At 44.1% G+C, this 22,243-nt stretch overlaps 1 protein-coding gene across 1 annotated transcript in view; it reads right to left on the reverse strand.

Annotated features, from left to right (window-relative positions):
* Window positions 1–22,243, reverse strand: part of LOC126533726 (uncharacterized) — a 342,383-nt gene that overhangs the window by 26,485 nt on the left and 293,655 nt on the right. The window contains exons 4-7 of the mRNA XM_050180916.2: window positions 17,095–17,195; window positions 13,280–13,399; window positions 8,652–8,802; window positions 3,058–3,203 (exon numbers count right to left, since the gene is read on the reverse strand). Of these exons, the coding sequence (XP_050036873.1) occupies window positions 3,058–3,203; window positions 8,652–8,802; window positions 13,280–13,399; window positions 17,095–17,195 (518 nt within the window). The remainder of the gene's footprint in view (window positions 1–3,057; window positions 3,204–8,651; window positions 8,803–13,279; window positions 13,400–17,094; window positions 17,196–22,243) is intronic.

Raw genomic sequence — 22,243 nt, forward strand, 5'->3', positions numbered from 1 at the left:
AGTTAGTGCCGTGCCTTAGCACAAATTCTAATAGAAGTTTGTATTAGTCTAATACACTTTTGTATTAATTACACAAGTTTTGTATTAGACTAATAGAAATTTCTATTAGACCAATTGCTTTATTTATGAGACCAGTAGGTCTGGTGTATTAGACTTATCCGTCTTATACAAACAGTGTTGCGTGTCTACTAGTTTCTCTATTAGACTAATGGGTCCAATTGGTCTTATACAGATTGTTGCTGGTCTGTTAGACAACATGTATAGCTGGATTCCGCTGCTCTTGTTTGCTGCTTCTTCATGTGGGGGTGCAAGTTGATGAAAAATTGACCTTGGGGACTGCTCGCTTGCATGAAGGGGCGTTTCTTATGGATTATTCGACAATATTAAAATTTTTTTTGTAATCGCTCAGTCATTAAGGATTCTGCTGTACAGGTGTGCAGCACACTGCATTTGCACATTTGCAGTAGTTTCAGTGCACTAGGCCACAGAACTGGCCCCTACCACTCAGCGACATACACGAAAGCGACGCACGCCTACATGGCCTTGCCAATTTTGCTTCACTGACGGCGCTGCTTAACTGGGCCTCTGTTCAGTGTCGTCGAAATGAGTTGATGAGGAAACAGCAAATGTTTATAGCCCACAGAATACTTCCCCACAAAAAAGAACAACCAGCTGTGACAGATTCTGCAAGGCAGAGCCACAGTGCCCGGTGAGCTTACGAACAATGATGAAATAGCAGCAACCATAAGTGTTTGCCGCTGAGGTTTTGCTAGTCCCACATCTCCTTTTGAAGTAGGCATACTAGTAATGGTTTTAAACTTGCAACCTAAATTGCTAACTTGTTGCCGCATGCAACAGGCCGTCCTATTTACTGACATCAAAGAACACCATCACAGAGAAGGGAACACAGCGGGTTAGAGGAACATGAAAGTGTGACCGCAGTTGCGCGCAGCATGTGTAGCATGTGTGCGTTGGTGGCTGCCATGTCAAGGCATGGCATGTGTTAGTGAATTAACTATGTGTTTTTAAGGAACCCATGGCGTTAGTGCACACACAGCTTTGTTTCTCCGGATATTGTTGCGACTTCGAAACAATGCAAAGCAATTGATTATACCCGTGCTTCGTGGCTTTGCACATCCACAGTGCAGACCGACGTGCAGTGCTTTTCCCAGCTGTGATTCTAATTACCATTTGTAAGGAATTATTCTATTTAGTGATGTGAAAGTGTCAAACGGCCCATTGAGCACGAAGGCTGGCGCCTGGCGTCTGTAGCAGCGAAACGGTGCCTAAAATCGCATTGCCATTGGCTATGACACCCCGTCACGAGCGTGCCTTGATGGAGCAGAACGGGTGAAAGGGTACACCTGCTGCCGTGGTAGTGGACCAGGTGTTGCGTGAGGGGAGAGGGCATCGCCACAGTGCCACGTCACCCCCCCGGAAGCCTCTGTTAACCCCGCGTTTCTCGTCCGCACAAGCTCTCACCTGCGTTCTAACTGTGTCTCGGTAAGGCCAAATCAAAACACGCCAAGTGTTCTCAATACACTCGCTTTCCCGCAAGGAGTTTATAACTTGGAGGACTGCTCAGCCACACTCAATTGGACATTAATGCTCTTGCATTCACAACTCATACTTAGGTATGAGTTGTATGAGTAAGTACTTAGGTGCTCTCGGATTTCTTCTGCTTCTAGTACAGTATAGAGTTGCTTTAATTTTTTAACCCGACAGTGGGCGTAATTCAGTACAGTGTCATCGGCCCAACTGTTGTGCCCGATGTATGCATGCATTAAGGGCGCGCGAGTTTGTTGTAATGGCAGGCCTGTTACAATGCCGTGAAAGGTTTGTGCCTAGAGTTGTTCTTTATCTCTGCTTATTAGCAATACACTTTGCGATGAGTACTACAGGAAAAGCCCTCAAAGAAGCTCGGGCGCAGTGAACAAAAGGAAGGCGCAAATGGTCACAGGCAGGAATCAATGTAGGTGCGGTCCTGTTACATTGTGCACATAGCATTGTTATACGCATGACACTTTGTAAATTGCATCCAAACCACAAAAGTGTCCACCGATACGATGTTCTTCATATACGATTATGATCATTATTCTATCTAAATAGTGATCTTCATCACATTTTGCTGCTGTAGCTCAACGTTCACTGCAAGACGTAGGCAGCATTGCCACTTTACGAAAACGTAGGCTGTCATTACCTACTCGATATCAAGACAGGCTCCTTTTGTCTGGACCTCACAAGCATTGCCTCTTCCCATACTTCTTTTTTGGCACTGCCAGCCAAGGCCGCTCCTCTTGGTCATTCTGGAATGTCGTGCCATGGCACTGTTGCTGGTAGCTTGGCAACCAATACTGCACTCTCCACTTGCCATCATACAGCTTGGCAACGGAACGACGATCGGCGCAGTCACTGGCATGGTGTGCAGTAAGCAGTTTAGCATGGTGGGCACGGGCATTCGGGATTTTGGCTTTCCACTGCCATTGCAGTACTCAATGAAAATGGCAAAAGGAGCTGGATGCTTTGCACCACGTTTCACAACCAAAGCTGTAACTACAAGTGCATAGATTAATGCTGAAATTTTTGGTACCTGATTATAACAAAAGACAAAGATTATATGCACCTATGTAAAGTTTTGAAAAATAAGAAAACAAGACTGGTACACAGTTTATTACAGTATGTATATTTTTTTAATAAACAAAGAGTGTGTGTGGGAGACCGGTGCACAAGGCACTTGTAACCCAATGGCACCTTCACAGACAATACTGCACAGATTAAAAAAATGTCACTCCGTTTCCTTTCTTTAATCTTTGTGGCAAGAGCTGGTCACTTGCACAGTGATCATTAATCAATAGTCAGTGATTTATTGCTAGATCCTTACTACTATTACTTCATCACTTACTACTAAATTCTTAATACTATTACTTCATGATTTTGATATGGACCATAAATCATTTGTAAGTGATCTATGACCCATAGCAGAATCGTGAAGTACACTAAGCGAATTTCTGATGATGGGGCCACAATCTGTACACATGCTCTGGAATAAGAACTTACTTGCAGACCGTTCCCGCGCAAGTCGAGGTACTCGAGGCGTGTGTTGGCCCGCAGCAGGTTCGCCAGCTGTAAGCCGTCTGCACACGTCATCCCGTTGTCCCCAAGGTAGAGCTCCTTCAGTGCTGGGTTCAGCTTCAGTGCTGCCACTGCAGAGAGGTGTGAAAGGAAGTGATTTGGCTACAGTTGCTTTTGCAAGTTCATTTCTCTTTCAACAGTCCCAACAAGACCGTACGGTATCAAACAGTGGGCAAGCGAAGAAATCGCTGTCAAGGTCCTTAGCGTGAAAAGTAAGCACAAAGAAGAACAAACGGACTGATAGAGCCAAACTTAAGGCGTTCATTTGCAATTACAGAATGACAATAAATAAATTCACAGCATGAAACCCATTCTGACAGAACCCATCTCACAATGGCCTTTTGCATGGCCTCTGAGATTGCACCAGTGGCATGCCGGCGTGTGCCAATGCTGAGAATTAATTAGGCTAGATAGATGGATACACCAAGGGGACTGAAGTAGGCTAAGAATACCAAACACACTAAAAATTGAGTTTTCGCGCAGTTTTGTAATATTGCATGCAAAGAATGATACAGTCTTGTGACCGGACGAATTGTATGCGAAGGTCACATAGGGTGATGTGTTGTGCCAATTACTGAGGTCATCAGAAACGTACAAAGGCAGCATTTCTGTCAATGCGCGATTGAGCCACTCCGTGAGTCCGTTTGTCTGTGGGTGGTAAACAGTGGGAAGTTTATGCTTGGCAGAACAGGAGCAAAGTAGGTCACCAACAACTCGGGACAAGGAAGTGTGGCTGCAATCATTGAAGAGCTGCCGGGGTGCACCGTGATGGAGGATGTCGTCATGTAAAAGGAAATCCACAAGCTCAGTTGCACAGCTCGTGGGCAAAGCATGGGATCGCGCATGGGATCGTGTAGTCAGTCACGGCAAGCACAAGTCACGGCAGCTACCTAATTATTGCCAGATTTTGACGTCGGGAAAGGGCAAAGAAGATCAAGACCGGATTCTGAGGACACAGCGATGAGGCAAAAGTCTCCAGAGGGCAGCGCTGCAGGTTTTTCACAGCACTGATGGCACGCACAGGTTGCAACACAGTAGCACGCGTGGCGGTACAGGCCTGGCCAGTAGAAGCGCCATCACATGCAGTTGTAGGTGGGAAATACCAGGTCATAGGTTGGAGGCAACTGATGTCAGGGGATGGCATGGTAAAATGAGTAAAATGAGTAAAAAGAACATTGTCAGGAAGTACGAGCATGCGGGGAGGGAGGATGTTCAGAATTGAGACGATCGATAAGAACACGTAAACAGTCATCACAGCGTTGTTCAGTGCGAATGTCATGCAAATCGAAAATGGCCAAGACGCAAGTGTCGGTGTCATGCTCATCATATTCAGGGCAGCCGATAGGATGACGGGAGAGACAGTCGGCGTCTTTGTGCAAGCGGTCTGACTTATATAAAACAGCAAATGAATATTCTTCGAGCTGCAGCACCCATCGACCCAATCATCCAGTGGGGTCTTTAGGTGAATAGAACCAGCACAAGGCATGGGGATAAGTAACTACAGGAAATGTGTGGCCGGACATATAGGGACAGAATTTGGCTATTGACCAAACTAACGCCAGGCACTCTCGTTCGGTAACTGAAAAATTCCTCTCAGCGGGTGACGGAAGACTGCTGGCGTATGCAACTGTGCACTCTGCGTTTCACTGTCATTGAATGAGTACAGCTCCAATTCTTTATTCACTACCCTCCGTGTGAAGTTCAGTAGTGACAGATGGATCATAATGAGCCAGTATGTGGAAGCTGTTTGCAAGTGTACGAGGGTGGAGAAGGCTTTGGTTTGAGCGGTGCGCCATGTGAAAGCAATGCCCTTCTTGGGTAAGTCAGTGAATGGGCGAGTGGGTGTTGGCAAAATTCTTGATGAGGGAAATAGGAGCATAGTCCACCAAAGACTCTCACGTCTGCAGTGGTAGACTGGACAGGAAAGTCCTGGACAGTGCGAATCTTGTCCTGGCAAGGTTGAACGCCAGTGGCACTGACAAGAAGGACAAGAACGGCAATTCGGCAATGTCCAAAGTGGCACTTGAACGAGTTTAATTGCAGGCTGACGGGTCGGAAAACAGCAAGAATGGCCAAGAGACACGTTAGAGGACTTGCAAAAGTTGGTGAAAGGATATCACATCGCTTAGATAACACAGACATGTAGACCATTCATAGTCGCAAAGTAAGGAGTCCATCATTCTTTTTGAAGGTTGCCGGACCATTACAAAGGCCGAACGGCATAAATTTGAATTGCTAGAGGCCATCAGGTGTTACGAAGGCAGTTCTCTTACGGTGCATGTCATCTACCAAGATTTGCCACAGATCAAAGGTCTATGGATGAGAAGTGCTTGGCTCTGTGAAGGCAGTCCAAAGAGTCATAAATACGTGGCAAGGGGTAGACATCCTTGCACGTGATTTTGCTGAGGTGTTGGTAGTCGACACAACAGCACCAGCTGCCGTCCTTTTTCTTGACAAGGACAAGAGGAGATGCCCACAGACTGGAAGATATCTTGATGATGCCTTTAGTCCACATGCTAGCAACTTCTTGTAGTATAACTTGTTGTTCAGCGTGCAAAACACAGTACGGAGGGTGGCACATAGGATTGGCGTCTTCAGTGTAAATACAATGGGTGACCACTGATGTCAGGGCTAAAGGGCTGCATTCAAGGTAAAAAATGTCGCGGTAAGTTCCCAAGAAATGGCAAATGCCAGCAGCTTGCGCAGGAAGGAGGTCAGGTGCAATCGTCTTGCTAAGTTCATCTGTGACTTGAGTTGGTGAATTGGAGGTGCCTGTAGAGGGCGATGAAACTTTAGCGCCAAGCTCTGATACCTCATAATCGCTGACAGGCAAGATGTCACCCAAAGACATGACTCTGGGAATGACTTGAGTCGAGCAGTTAAAGTTAGGGTGAGGGAGCGAGGCCTGGTTGGCCGTAACAGTGAGCACGGTATGGGGAACGGCCAAATTCCTTACAAGCAGTATGTCAGCAGTGGAACATAGCACATAGACGACATCAGAAATAGATGGAAATGACATTAGGGTGACACACGTAGTGGCTTAAGGGGACAGGCGGATGTCTTCAGGAGAGCATAACCGTGGTTGTGTGACTGGTGGACTATGGCAGCCGTGCGGTTGTTCAAGCTGAATCACACTAGACGCGTAGTCAAAGTGGGCTGAATGGGATGGTAAAAGGTCTAAGCTGACTATAACGTCGTAAGGGCATTGTTCCAAAACAGCATACAAAACAGTGGTTAGGTGTGCTGTGATACCAATGCTAACGATACACATATGAAGAACGGTAGGCGATCCTCCATCGGTGATGTGGAGGGTGCGTGATGAACGGGTGTGAGGACTTTGTTCAGGCGTCAGCACAAATGGACGACACTAATCGTGAATATGTGCACGCCAGTGTCAGTGATTGCAGGGACACCGATGACTACGTCGTCCATCGAGTTCTGTTTGGTTAGCAATGTAATCAGAGAGTTTTACAGTCAAGTCGACAATGTAATGTCACCTCCGGGTTGAGCTGCATCGCTTAGTTTTCTGGAGATGGGCAACGGGGGTGCATCGGGGATGGTGGTCAATGAGCTTTTGGCAAGAGGGATGATGGGTGGTAGTGAATGGGACTGGTGACAGCGGAATGACGATGAGGGACTGTTCCAAGCAGCACAAGCATCATCGTTAGGACATTGTGGCTCAATTGGAGGCTGGTAAGGACACAGGCTCTGTTTAGGGTGATAATAACTGGCGGAGGGCGGTCGCAGATGGGAGGAGACAGTACGGTTATTACAATGGCGAGAAACATGGCCGACATGTTGGTAAAGAAAACAGAGGGGCCATGTCGTCTGTGGTTTGCCACTCGGCTGGATTTTGGTAGTGCGCAGGATACCGCTGACCAGTGGATGGACCGTATCAGAAAGCTGTAAAGCGGCAATGGCACATACAGAACAAACTCCAAGATTAGCAAGTTCTTCGCGCACCATTGCCTGCACAAATGGTACTGTAGGCAAGTTAACCTGCTCACTGGGGAGGGAGAAAAAGGCTGCAGCAGACATGGCTTCCAAGTTCCTGCCACAATATACACATCAAGTCATCTGAAAATGATGGACACTGCATTCTTGGCCTGTCATCAGAAGAGGATGTGGCAGCTATGTTCAGCAGATGTGCAAATGGTGTTGCAATGCGGTGGCTCTTGGCCTGCTCAAAGCGTTGACACCCTTTTATGATATCTTGTACTGTCTCATGATTTCTACACATGAGCAGGTTGAAAACATCTTCAGCGACCTCCTTCGATACATGCCCAACCTTGTCTGACTCAGCCATGTCGCTGTTGGCTTTAGAGCACAGAGCCAGCATGTCCTTAATGTGAGAGACGCCTGATTCTGGGAACGTTTGGGTATTAGTCTCTAGTTCTTTCTCAGCAGTGCTCTTCTGCCCGGCGGGACAGCCAAGCAAGTCCCTCAGCTTCTACTTGCACTTGTTCCAGTTTTTATAAGCTCTTCTTAATGGTCATCATACTACACCTTTGCCGTGCCTTCTAAGTAGAACACCAAGTTAGCCAACGTAATCGCCGAATCCCATTTGCTATAGGGGCTCACACGCTCACACATGGTTATCCAGTCTTCCATGTCGAGGTGGCCTGCGCCATACAACATTCCCGGGTCCTGTGGCTGAGCCAGGACAACTGTTGGGAATGTAGATGTTGATGTGGGCTGCCCCGTTTCGGCCACCGTTTCATCCATTGCGTTGTCCAGTCCGAGGTGATAACCACTGCAGAGCTCCATTGTTGCTCGTGGGTACCCCGGACCTCTCACCAATTCAAGGGATCACATGTGACGATGTATCTAGAAGTCATTTACAAGAGAGGCAATGATACACAAACAAGATGGCTGCCGAGACTGATCCCAGCTTAACGCATCAAATCGTCTTCTTTCATCATTGGCGCCACTCTTAGTTGCATCATAACAATATCACTAATTCAAGAATATGCATCACTCTCTCTTAGGAATGCTACTAAATCCTTCAGAGCAGTACGTTGCACTGATGTGCTACTCTAAGGTCCAGGAAGCTCTCGTATGTTAAAGGGCCGGCCATTAAGTCAGTTGGGTGCTGTCCTCAAAACAAGTATATATGACTTGTATTGCAGACAACTTATTATGAGGTGTTCTATGTTTTTTGACGAGACTTCCTATATGAAACAAGGCAAAGGTGCAGGACATATAAGGTAAAGAAAACTGCCTCTATATGCCACTTCTAACCTTAAGTGATGGGTCCCAGGGACCACATCGCGGCTATCATCGATACGCACTGGAAAACCTGGAGAGAGGGTTTTCTGAAAAATTGAGCAAAAGACCTATTACTACCTTCTTAATTTCTTTCAGTACGATGACCACTAAGGAAGGTTGCAACAAAACCCAGTTGGGACATGTGACCGCTCAGTTCCCAAGAGTGATGCGACAAGTGAGACCAGAGCTGTGGCAGCAGCAGTGGCATGACAGATGTCGTTTGGGTGATTATAATCTCCCCGGGAGCTGACCTAAAATGACGAGTGAACGGCCCGTCAGGGAACAGTTCTCGAGATGCAAGGAGTTGAGGTGCGAGCCAAGCCTCAGCGCCCGTCCGAGGACGAGCAGGGTCTGCTCACTCAGCGCTGTGCCTCTGGCATCCAGGTGCTGCAAGCAGGGAGTCTGCAGAGAACACGACACAAAACGATGAGCGTGCATCAGCTAACTATGAATGACCATATGATACTAGTTTCATAGGCTATTTGCATGAGAATGAAAGAGGTAATTTATTTCTTCTATTGCAAGCAAGTAAAGGTGACAGTCGTGTTACAGGGATGACAAGTGCTCTTTTCGGTAAGGCGATGTATAACATTATGCTCGCAATGAATAAATTTGAAGCATGAAAGGAAGACAGAGCTGACCAGGAAAGACGCAAACAAGTGCTAACTTCCAGCGATATTTTACCGAGCAAAACAGCATGATTATATACATGTGATCACAAAAAAGTTAGCAAACGAGGACAGGTGGGACCACCACAGCCTACACAACCCAGCACTACCGAATGGCAGATGCAGGTATCGAGACTAAGGTATAGCGATTCCTTCTGAAGTTGGTGCAGATCTTGCGCACTTCGAATCCTCACTGTCACTATGATTTCTCTTGTACGCTGGCATTTAGATCAGTGCACTTGTCATTTGTTGTGCGGTATTACCGAGCTCTGACTGCTATAATGGTTGCCCTCTCTTTCTTCTTTTTTGCCTATTATTTGGCGATGCCTGCATATCTTCCTTTCATGTGTCATATTCCATTTCATAAATAGCAGGCAATGCTATCAAATCCACAAGCTATCTCTCTTTACCAACATTCGTGACCAAAAAGACATAGCATGTCACATAGATACACATTATGTAATTTGATGTAAAATTTATTCTCGCAGCTTTATGTTAAGATATGACATAATTATTACATGAAGGATGTGGGCCATGTGGACCTATTACTCCCGAACCAAGTAGAGTAGCAGTTTTTGTGACCAGTGGTCACAGCGATATGCTGTGCATTCATGACCAAAACATGATATACACTGTGTGCTGGAAGCACAAATAATAATAAATGTGCGCAAGTAGTATGTGGTTTGGTGTAACATTATGTCTGGAAGTTGAAGTTATAATACTGTGAAGTTATTTCACAGACAGTATCAGAGACGAAAAACGATTGAAGGGCAAAGTACACGATGTGGGACTTCTACGACCACACTGCTTGCGTAGCTTCTGCAGCATTGCCTTCGAAGTATGAAACAGAGCATGCTTGTTATAGAACATCAACTAACCCACTCCGAAAACCCTGGCTTAACTGTAAGCGAAACTTGCTTCCGAATATCTACTGTAAGATGTCAGGAAAGCACCCAATTCTTAAGGTCTACTAAACCACGATTGTCAATCCCATTAGGCCAGTGTGTTTCCACCATTCCCGTTTCATTTTGTGTTGTCTCAGAAACGCATTCTGCATAATCACGTTATTAAACTGAAAGCCTTAAGTGGCTCATGGGTCGCAAAATATACTGTCCAGTGTTATTTAAAAATTCACTGTCCCCCGTTACGGCACCAAAATTCAATGGCACCAAAATTGATGGTGTCGCCACTGGTGGTCGAACCCACAACCATTGGTGGGAGTCAAACTCACGACCTTTGGTGGTGCCAAATAATGCGACCGAAATTTAATGGCATCAAAATTTATGGTGCCGCCATTGATGGTCGAACCCACGACCTTTGCTGTTAATTAAGGTAAAGTTAATTAAGGCACTTGGACCCATAACCTTTGGTAGAGTCGAACTCTCTACCTTTGCTGGTGCCAAATAACGCTACCAAAATTCAATGGCACCAAAATTGATGGTGACACCATTGATGGGCGAACTCACAATCTTCGGTGCTAATTAAAGCAAACTTAATTAATGCAGTCAAACCCACGACCATTGGTGAGAGTTTAGCACATTACTTTTTGTGTTAATTACGCAGAAGTTAATGAATGCACAGTTAATTAAGATAAGAGTTTTTTAAGGCACTCAAACCAACGACCTCTGGTGGGAGTCAAACCTACAACCTCAACCTTTGGTATTATTTAGGGTGAAGTTAATTAAGACAGTTAATTTAGGTAAAGTTAATTAAGGCACTCGAACCCACAACCTTTAGTGGCAGAAAACAAGTAATAGGAAGTAACAACGCATTCAAATGAGAATGTCAAGTAATATATTTAATGTCTTGTGATCACGCAGGCTTTCGTCTTTGTTTTCTCTAGTGTATGCTAAAATGACTGTACATTTTCTTTGTCGTCGAATTTGTGTTGACAACGAGAAGGAGATGTAAACATGAAGACGGGAAGATGATCTGTTAAATCCGTGTAGATCACACCAGAAAATATGATGTTTGTTTCAACTCTGCATAGTATATGATCGATAAGGGAATGTGTTGTAGCGGGGAAATGTGCGGGATCTTTGACGGTATAGAAACACCATATGACTGCAATACTGTTTTATAATCATCATTGCTGTTCCCATGCAAGCCTATATATATATGTTTATTTCTCCACAAATAATCGCTTTTGTTTTGGAAGCAGCTAGATTATCTAATAAATTTTCTAACCTAAAGGACTGACAACTGATTTTTAAGAACATAGTTCTCTATTACACAACACAAAGCTTACCCTCAGTAGTGCTTACAACATGACGCAAGCGTGAACACGCTTGCGTCATGGCTGGCTAGCCCCCATCGTCATTCTGTCGATAGACGAGTCAAGCCAACTCATTGAAAATGAAGGCAAAGGTCGCACCAGTTTTCTATTCACTACAAAGAAAGGCCTACCTACACATTTTAAGCTACTAGAATCTTATAACAGAAAAAAGTGTGCTGCATTTCAATACTAATAAAAAGACCAGGAATCGTGTGCACTATTATAAGGTCATGTGATAAGCCTCTTACGCATCTTCATGTTTTTGCCCTGCGAGGCGTTAAGGTCATTTTTTACGACTTTTAGGGGCGAATTAAAAATATAAATCCACGTTTAATGAGAAAAAACATGGTTCGTTTTAGTCACTATGATGGCCAATCTTTCTATCACTAAGGTTATTTTGATTCATGTTCTGAGTGGTTGTCTGTCCTTTTAAAGAGAAATGAGGCAAAGAGAAATGAGGCAATTCTAGAGCTAAGGGAAAGGTAGGCTACTCCTATGTTGATACCATTACCTAGTTCAACAAACAGAATATCATGCTCTTGTGGAGCTTGACTTGTTAAACATGCAGTTAGTTTGAAATCATGATTTTCTCTTATGTACAGCAGTACACCACCTCCTCTGTTTTTTGCTGTACGACAAAGAGATGCAATCCTGTATCATAGCATATTCTTCTATTTTTATTGTCACTGAATGTGCTGACTGATAGGGCAAAAGAATCAGCGTGAGTTTACCGGCAATAACAAGCAGATATGCACCTTCTGGGATAAAAATTAGGTTCCGTATTCACAAAAGAGTTCTTGTGCTAGAACCATTCACAAGAACAGTGTCAGCGAACTGTAACATCAGACATATTATAAGAGTAGTCCACTGGCTGATGGTAAACTTAGCTAATAAATGCAAGGGCTTGTGAATTTGGCTCCTATAGATTCAAGATTTGCTGCTGATGGCAGTTGACAGGTGAATGTTACTGTACCTCGCTGGTAACAAGCTATACTGAGATCTTGTCAGGAGATTATGTCATGGAGGCCATGTCTACGGCTCTGTGACTTCTGGGATTTGCAACATGTCACCTTCTAGTAAGCCACAAATGGGCAATGTAGTCTCATTGCGTGCTCCTGATGTCACCGCAAGCAAAACTCAATACGTTGCTCATGCCCACTTTCATTTTTCCCTGCTGGACACATTTCCCCGCATCTTTTCATTGCACTGTTTTCGGATGGGCACCATCATCATCATAACAATTATTGGTATGGGTGGAAGTAACATGCATTAAAAAAAAGGTTTGTGGATTCAGGCGCACGACAAAAAGGACGAAGTGAAACCAGCTACTGTCACTATAAGGTGAAGCTTGCGTGAGAGCCATCATAGCATCACATTGTAGTGACAGTGAAAAATGGAACTGCCAAAAGTGCCAGTTGAAAATTTCTCTTCATTAGATGAAATTGTGCCCAATAATGACAAGCAACATCAAAGCACAATGACAGCGGCGAGGATAGTCATTGGTTGCCGAAATCTGACCTATGGGTCCAGTGCACCTGCTATTTATACATGACTCATTCACCTGAGTGTAATCACTAGTGCTCACGTACGTCCAAGAGTGTATGACACCATTCGAGTCGCCCGCACAATCTGATCAAATAAGGCTCTTTTGCTATAGAATCGGTGACAACGTTGCAGGAATTACGGAACGTGCAAGTATGTGTTGTGCCAAGCGGTAACTTTGTAACAGCTGTCAGACAGTGAAAAAAGGTCAACAACAACAACAAAAAACAATCAATCGATCTGTCAATCTGTCAATGTATCAATCTGTCAATAGCGATACTCACAGAAAACACTAGCATACTACCTACTTGTTTTTGTTTGTTTAGTTTGTGGCATTTGCAAGCCGACTTGTACCGTTTTCAGCACAATGTTCAATTAAGCCAGTCATCATCACCTTCTTGAGCATTCTTGAGCAGGCTTGCCAGCCCCGGGAGTCGATGTTGCGGTTGTGCGAGATGTTGAGCTTCCGCGCTGACTCGTAGTACTCGATCATGTCGAACACGGTAGCAGCTCCCTAGTGAGAACAGAACAAAAAGCATCGACTGGCAATGAAGTCCTCATAATGTGCATTGTATGCAGCGATGTATGTCGTGCAAGATTTGTATCTTGCCGGCCATGCTGACACATAACAAAATGTAACTGCAGCAACAGCTGCAGAAAAAATAAGTTCAACTTCAAACAAATGTTTGGTTGACAAAAGTTATATGAATGTTCCAAGTGGTAAAAGAGATAATATCATTGCGTTGTACAAACTGTGAAGAGCAGAACTACCAAAAGCACTAGTTGAAAAGTTACCTCTTTCTTAGACGAACCTGTACCCAGCAAAAACAAGCAACACAGAAAGAAAGAATGGTAGCACTGAGCAGAGTCTTAGAAACCTGGTCTACAGGTCAAGTGCACTGACTATATTTATACGTGACTCATACAGTCCAACTTAAGTACATTCCAGAATACGCACCATTATTTGTGTCCTGTGTGTAGTTTGATTAGAGAAGATTCTTTTGCTACAAAATCAGCGACAATATTCAGGAAAGTGGCAAGCCTTGCAACAAGCAGCAACTTTGTAAGAGTGATTAGCTGGTAAAATATGGTCACCGGAAAAAGACAAACAATGTGTGTGTCTCAATGTGCACCGGTTATTTATACATGAGTCATCATACATTATAGTGTAATTTCTGGAGCTTGTGTAGGTTCCAGAACGTCCACCACTATTCATCTGTGCGTTCTAAAATGCATGTTACTATTTACATAGTGCATGCAATCTGATAGAATCAGCGACAACATTAAGAGAATTTACGATATAATGTAGGCATGTCTTTTACTGAGTGTTCACATTATAACATTGGCTAGCCGGGGAGAAACCGTTACCGGAGAAAGATAAAGAATGCACAAGCATTGCAATATTTCCAGCCATCTATGCGCAACGATTTATCTTGTTTACATTCCATTCTGCACCTTCCCCAACTAAAAAACTCAGGTGTGTTCCATTAAAAAGAAATCATAGCATGCCAAGCTTAGCATAGGAGTTAACACGAAGCTATGGAGAAAATCAGGTTAAGGTAGTGCACTAGATTACCTCTTTAGAATACTCAAAATGTCAGCCTTACTGTAAGCGGAGATTTGGTTAAAGCAGGAAAGATGCGTAAATAAACACTGGGTGGTGATGCCACGCTGAGTTTCCCACACCAAGTTCCCATGACGTCATGGATATTGACGGTGCCTGCTGGTGTTCAGTTATAAAATAACGCACTGACATGACATCTTCTACATTCTATGTCCTGGCATGAAATGAATGTCCTATACCTTGAAATGCTAGAAAAAAGTTTAGATGGTCACCGTGTTATAAATACTCTACTGTAATCGCATTTCCAAGAACCAGTTTCAGTTTCATTTCCCAGGAGGCGTTTATGTGTCGTGATGCCATACCCAGAAGGTAATCGCTTAGGAGCCGGACATTGTCATGTCGTGACACTCACTCCGGCTTGCTAGACTATCTGCTATGCTGCTACTCATTGTTCGGTCAAATGTAGCAGCATAATAGACCTCTGAGATTGAAGCCAGTGCTAACAACATTGCAATGCCCTTCATCTGTGTGAACATGTTCCACATCATGACACCACAACATATAAACGTCTCCTCGGAAACAAACCAAACCTCGTTCATGTAAAAGCTATTACAAGAGATTAATTATGACACTGTGACCGTCCTAATTTTTTCTAGTGTTTCGAGGTGCAGGACATTCATTTAACTCCAAAAAATAAGAAGTAGAAGATGATATGTCGCTACTTATTCAGGTTTTCTCCTCATAGCAAGCGCAATTGTGTACAACCCATTCAGAAAAGCAGGTGTGGCTGTCACATGGTGAACGGAGCAAGCAAAAGGTGGCACACAAACTAAATTTGGTGGAAAACGGGACTAGACTGGTATGACACATTATTGCCCATTGTTTTCTGGAGCTAGCCTGCACCATCCTTTACCTACTAAATATGACTGCACTTCCCTGAATATCCAGAGTGGTAAAGAAACGTGTCTTTCTGCACAGTAGCTTTGAAATCATGCGGTACTGTCGTCCATCGCACCAACAAAGGCAGGAGTTTTCATGAAAAGTGCTGCCTGCTCGTCAAAGAAAAGAAAGACTGCAGTGCATTCAACGAAAAGAAACCAAACGCTATTTCTAACTTTGCCACTACAAAAAACATTTCCCGAGAAAAAAAAAAGAAGGCAGGAGAGAGAGAGAGAGAGAGAGAGGGAGAAAATAATCAGCCTCAGTATACGCAACAAATGCGAAATCTGTGGCTTAACAATGTCGTAAAAAATGAAATGGAACCGACTGACAGAAACGACGGAAAATGTGATGTAGCGGTGACGTAATGTACACCGCAGTTTGAGCAAAGGAAAACATACACTGCGTACGAAACTAAACAAAAGCTTTACCTCACAACTATTCACAAATCTTCCACGCAAGTAAAAACAAAGTGGTATCAGTACACACCCAGACGACACAAAAAATACCATGGACGTTCCAAAAAGATCCACACATCGCACATCCTAATGCATACATCAGGTCGACTCCCAGGTGACATCCTCATCAGCAAGGTTCGTTAGACACAACATCACGGACATGATTTGGACGTGAAATGAGCAGGCAAAATATTTTCTTTGAGCGTGCATCAGGAGACAGAGTGCCAGATAGCTGTGCGTCTGCTTCCCAGGTGGGTGCTCTTTTTAAATTTACCTAATACTTTAGGTTATACTACCAAGGATTATCCTACCAAGGATGTGCCAAGCATGCCACACTCAGGTCTTTCATTTTGGTCCACACATTAACAGCCGGCTGCCTAGAGGCTTGGTCTTTCAATTTCCAAGAAAGAGAAACATGTTTTATGGTATATTCATATTATAGCCCAAAGCTATAACACCTCAAGCTCTATGCGTACATCATAGTTCTTGTATTTTCTGATGTCATTGAATTTGATAACATCATTTGGTTGTATATCCCACCTGTGCCAGGTAGGGAGGTCCTAAAAAGGAAAATGCTCAGTGTAATTTCACAAGGCAGTGCATTCTGTGCATGCGATGTATCTGCTCTTCTGCACATGGCAGACATCGCATGCTGCGCATTGCATGTGTATACAATATGGTATAGAGACATAGTAATCAGTTGCTTATTGTCCACCAGTGTGCCGCCTGTGTCCTCTGTGAATACTCGCGGTGGACATTGGGCAGCTGTTTTTATGCTTAATTCTACTTGTATTTAACTATATCTGTAATGAAAACATGGATACCTCTGTGATTTATTGCTGTACTGCTTGACAGTTTGTATTACAGATAGACAGTTATAATAAAGCATCACAAATTCCACAATGACTTTGCATGGCACATTACAAGACATCCCTAGGATGCCTGTGTATTGTGTGGGTAAAAATAATGCAAAGCCCACAATGCACTGATGACGATTGGGGCTGCCTTTAGAAAGGTGGCCCTGATAGACAGAATAATGACGAGAAATTCATGACGTAACCATGACGTCCCATTCACCGCAGTTGGCCGTGAAATTCAAGAACGAAAGCTTTTGGTAATTTTCTCAGCTACATACCGACCATGCGAGAATGGAACGCAAAATAATATTGTTGTTTCTCTACCAATCAAAAAGTGCTGCATTGTTTCACTTCAGCGCCCTCTAAAGATTGAATGTCTCAAGTAACTCACCTCGTCATCTAAGTGACATGCCTCCAAGCTGATGGAGTCAAACTGCATGGCCTTGAAGATGTCCTCCATGGCTTCGCATTGCCTTGCGTCAAGCTTCTCTCCTGCGGATAGTTTCGCGTACAAGCGTGAGAGCCCTAAAGAGCCCCTCTCATGAACTGCAGCACAACAAGAAAACATTGCAGAACATTTTCAACTAAAACAACGAAGCAACCTTATGTTGCGAAACCCGCAAAAAATAAGGTCACAAAGCATGCGATGTCAAAGTTATAATGAATGCTACATTGTCAGCGCCAAATTCAAAAACAGATATCAGGCTCGTGCAAGTACAGCAGTTTGAGAGAGTTGGTAACGCACGATTCAAAGTAATGACACATTAAAAAATATGGACACAGGGACGAACGAGGACTTCTGGAAGTGCTAAGTGTCCCTATATATCCTTCTCATTTTTGCGTGCTATCTACAATGAATATACAAAGAAAAATAAATAAACAAATGGATTAATCAATATCAGTCTATTTCTACAGCTAGACAGGCTAACGAATGTGCTTGGCTTTCATTTTTGTGAAGCAAAAAGGATAAAAGTAACATGTAAGGTGAGGATTGGAGCATTTTTCAAATATATCGAACAAAGCTGTGTGACTGAGCTTAACATAAATGCGCATCTATCATACTGCCAGCTGTATGTACATCTATCATACTGCCAGTTACATGTACACCTATCATACTACCAGTTATATGTACACCTACCATACTGCCAGTTATATGTACATCTATTACTACCATTGTATGTATGTCTACCACACTGCCAGTCATATGTACAACTATCGTACTTCCAGTTATATGTACATCTATCATACTGCCAGTTATATGTACACCTATCATACTGCCAGTTATATGTACATCTATTGCTACCATTGTATGTATGTCTATCAAACTGCCAGTCATATGTACAACTATCGTACTTCCAGTTATATGTACATCTATCATACTACCAGTTATATGTACACCTATCATAATGCCAGTTATATGTACATCTATTGCTACCATTGTATGTATGTCTATCACACTGCCAATCATATATACATCTATCATACTTCCAGTTATGTGTAGATCTATCATACTGCCAATTATATGTACATTTATCATACTACAAATGGGGGTATTCCCTAAGCATTCACCTAGTGGATATGTCCATGTTGTCTGCTGCTGAAGTTCTGATTGGCATGGCTAGGGGACAGGTGAGAAGGAGACAGGCACCTCCAGCCAATCAGCACTTCAGCAGCAGACAAAATGGATGTCCACTAGGCGGACACAGCATTTACCGCTAGCTAATCCGTTTAGCCGCCAAAGTGGAACGCTTAGTTCAAGGTGCACAAAAAAAGAAAGAAGATAAAAAAAGAACACGAGTACAGTATTTTCTGCTTGTGGGTAACAAGGTATAACCAAACACGCAGAACAACACTTCGAAGGTCGATTCTAAGACTCGTAAACTCAGCGTAATAATAATAAAGAAAAGAAAAGAAAAAGAGAAGAAACGACATCCATGAGGCCTCGTTGAACGACGTTGAAACATGTGTTACATCACCCGGGGAAAGCAACTATGACATTTCTTCCACAACTCTTCTCGGATGTCTGAAATATATAGCGACTACCGGCAGCGGTGTCCCCTCATGCGAATGGGTTGGTTTCGCTGGGCAAGCTTTATTGCCGTCGGGAGGATAGCTGGCACTCCGAAGCCAGTGGAAGAAAAAGGTAGCGAAAATACCATTCCCGCGTTGGACTAAAAAGCAGACGGGGTACATGCGCCACTACAAAAAAAAAAGAGAGAGAGACAGAGAGAGATTGTATTGCGAAAAACAAGAAAAGAAAAAGATAACGGAAGCGAGGCGCATGCACCTTATACAAAATAAAGTTCGGTGCACAAAACAAAAGCTTGTTACCGCTTCTCTTTCTTTCTTTCCTTGTTCTGTTTGCATGCGTGCGATATAGTGTACTTATGTTTTTTATTTGCAGATACATTCATCTAGTGTCGTTTGCGTCTTCTTGAAAGATGCTTGAAAGTAGTGTTCCACGGCATTTTTGCTCGTAACCTTTTCGTTCGGACATTTAGGTGAACACTCAAAGCGAGAATCACTTCCTACTGAGTCACACCCTACTGAGAATCACACCCTACTGCGGCGGATCACTTCGTGAGGCTCTCGATACTTCGCCTCGAAAAGACCAACGGCGACACCAAGGCGAGACACGGTCGACGGCTACGGGGTTGACGGATGACACTTGGTCGCCGACTACGACGCTGAGACCAAGGGACTCCCGTGAAAATGCGTCATATGCCACTTCGTTACGGTCACTACTGGGCCATACGAGAAGCCAAGACGTGCAAATTGGAGTCAAGCATGACACCCCTGTCTTCTAGCATTTCCTCTTTATCTCTGGGACAGCGAGCGGTGTGCGAGTGTACTCTAGATGTGCGCTCTCCAGGAAGGTGCAGCCTCCTGACCTGTAGCTCGTGCTACGGGAACGATGTATACTGCTCTTCATACTCCGGCCAGTACCAGTACCTTTTGTTCTATGCAAATAAGGTTGCTTATTCCGACGTAAATGTAAAATGTAAAGCGCTCTGTGGGGTGTGTTTCTCTTCTGTGTGTCTCGTCAATATGTTGCGCAATCCAACCTCTAATATGCTATACCAACACGCCCAGTCTTCAAACCTTGGTAAATAAACCCCCTGTTCCGTTCCTCATCCTCTCGACCTCGTACTCTTCCCTAAAGAAGCAACCCTCGTAAAACGAAGCTCGGACAATGGCGTGGGCCTGCTTAGACTCCATGGGGCGCCCCAGTAGCGTAGCCCAGCTGCCCGTTACGCGATGCATTGGCGGCGTAGGCTAGAGAGCGACCCTCTGCGTGACGCCGGACTCCGAGGCCAGCACTCCCGGCACGTACAATACTAATGGTACTAAATGTACTGGTGATGCTCGTAGTAATGGTAATACTAAATTCTTGCCGACCACGCTGTAAGTGCAGAGAATTGCGGCAGACACATGAACGATGGCCAGCAGAGAAGAGGGCTGGGGGATGAAGGAATAAGGGTAAAGGGCAACTACGAATTAAGAATATACAGCACAGATAGGAAAGACACTGTATGCACTTATACACCCATCCCACGCACACTGAATACGCAACTAAGGTCCCGGACGAACGCCGTTACACCGCATTTAGAGGGATGGAGGAGCAAATTAATGGCTGAGTGGATGAATCGATTCATAAATTTCAAACACTGAATACGACAAAACAGGAAGAAAGAAAGAAAAAGACACACACACAAGAGAGTATACACCACAGCTTACAATTGCGTACACGACAAAGTTCGACTCTACAAGATAATATTTTTTGATTATTTACTAATTTCTTTACTTTTGTGTTTCCATTTATCAGCATTGTTGTTTACAAGGGCTTCGACATTAGAAAAGGGAACGGAAACTGCGCGCAATAATACAAAGATGAACATGGTTGCACAAGAACACAGAAAACCTGTCGGAAGATCATCGAGCCAATAAGGAAAAAAAAGACAAAAAAATAAAAAGAAAGAACACTAGCACATACGTAAGTGTAAACTGTACAATTTTTCAATAGAGATAAATTTATATTCATCTATCTAGCTGCCTGTCTGTTCACTTTTCTATATATATATATATATATATATATATATATATATATATATATACCTCATAGAGTTAGCATACTAACTCTAATAAAAGAAAAGCTGGGCGACAAAAAGCGTCAACCGCAAAGGCATTCACATGCAGTTCATTCCCTATATTTATCAGAAAGATCGGACGGCTATTTAGAAAATTTTTACGTAAAATTTCTGGCGTCCAAAAGGCTGCGTTTGCAGGCACCATCACTAGATGGCGCCGCCCTACCGAGGGAGGGTCGGGATTATAGTGTACTAGAAACATTATTCTAGTACACTATAGTCGGGATCGCGTTGATTGCGCGCCTCCTCTGAATCGCATCTGGTCGTCTGCGCCAGCGGACCTGCACAGGTTAGCAATATGGCGGCGCCCGTACGGTTGCCGATTTCAATACATGGCGCTATGGGAAGATTTTCTTTTTGAGTTGGTTATATTAACTCTATGATCTATCTATCTATCTATCTATCTATCTGTCTGTCTGTCTGTCTGTCTGTCTGTCTGTCTGTCTGTCTGTCTGTCTGTCTGTCTGTCTGTCTGTCTGTCTGTCTGTCTGTCTGTCTGTCTGTCTGTCTGTCTGTCTGTCTGTCTGTCTGTCTGTCTGTCTGTCTGTCTGTCTGTCTGTCTGTCTGTCTGTCTGTCTGTCTGTCTGTCTGTCTGTCTGTCTGTCTGTCTGTCTGTCTGTCTGTCTGTCTGTCTGTCTGTCTGTCTGTCTGTCTGTCTGTCTGTCTGTCTGTCTGTCTGTCTGTCTGTCTGTCTGTCTGTCTGTCTGTCTGTCTGTCTGTCTGTCTGTCTGTCTGTCTGTCTGTCTGTCTGTCTGTCTGTCTGTCTGTCTGTCTGTCTGTCTGTCTGTCTGTCTGTCTGTCTGTCTGTCTGTCTGTCTGTCTGTCTGTCTGTCTGTCTGTCTGTCTGTCTGTCTGTCTGTCTGTCTGTCTGTCTGTCTGTCTGTCTGTCTGTCTGTCTGTCTGTCTGTCTGTCTGTCTGTCTGTCTGTCTGTCTGTCTGTCTGTCTGTCTGTCTGTCTGTCTGTCTGTCTGTCTGTCTGTCTGTCTGTCTGTCTGTCTGTCTGTCTGTCTGTCTGTCTGTCTGTCTGTCTGTCTGTCTGTCTGTCTGTCTGTCTGTCTGTCTGTCTGTCTGTCTGTCTGTCTGTCTGTCTGTCTGTCTGTCTGTCTGTCTGTCTGTCTGTCTGTCTGTCTGTCTGTCTGTCTGTCTGTCTGTCTGTCTGTCTGTCTGTCTGTCTGTCTGTCTGTCTGTCTGTCTGTCTGTCTGTCTGTCTGTCTGTCTGTCTGTCTGTCTGTCTGTCTGTCTGTCTGTCTGTCTGTCTGTCTGTCTGTCTGTCTGTCTGTCTGTCTGTCTGTCTGTCTGTCTGTCTGTCTGTCTGTCTGTCTGTCTGTCTGTCTGTCTGTCTGTCTGTCTGTCTGTCTGTCTGTCTGTCTGTCTGTCTGTCTGTCTGTCTGT

This window comes from Dermacentor andersoni, chromosome 7, assembly GCF_023375885.2.
Source record: "Dermacentor andersoni chromosome 7, qqDerAnde1_hic_scaffold, whole genome shotgun sequence".
NCBI classification, from domain to species: Eukaryota; Metazoa; Arthropoda; class Arachnida; order Ixodida; family Ixodidae; genus Dermacentor; species Dermacentor andersoni.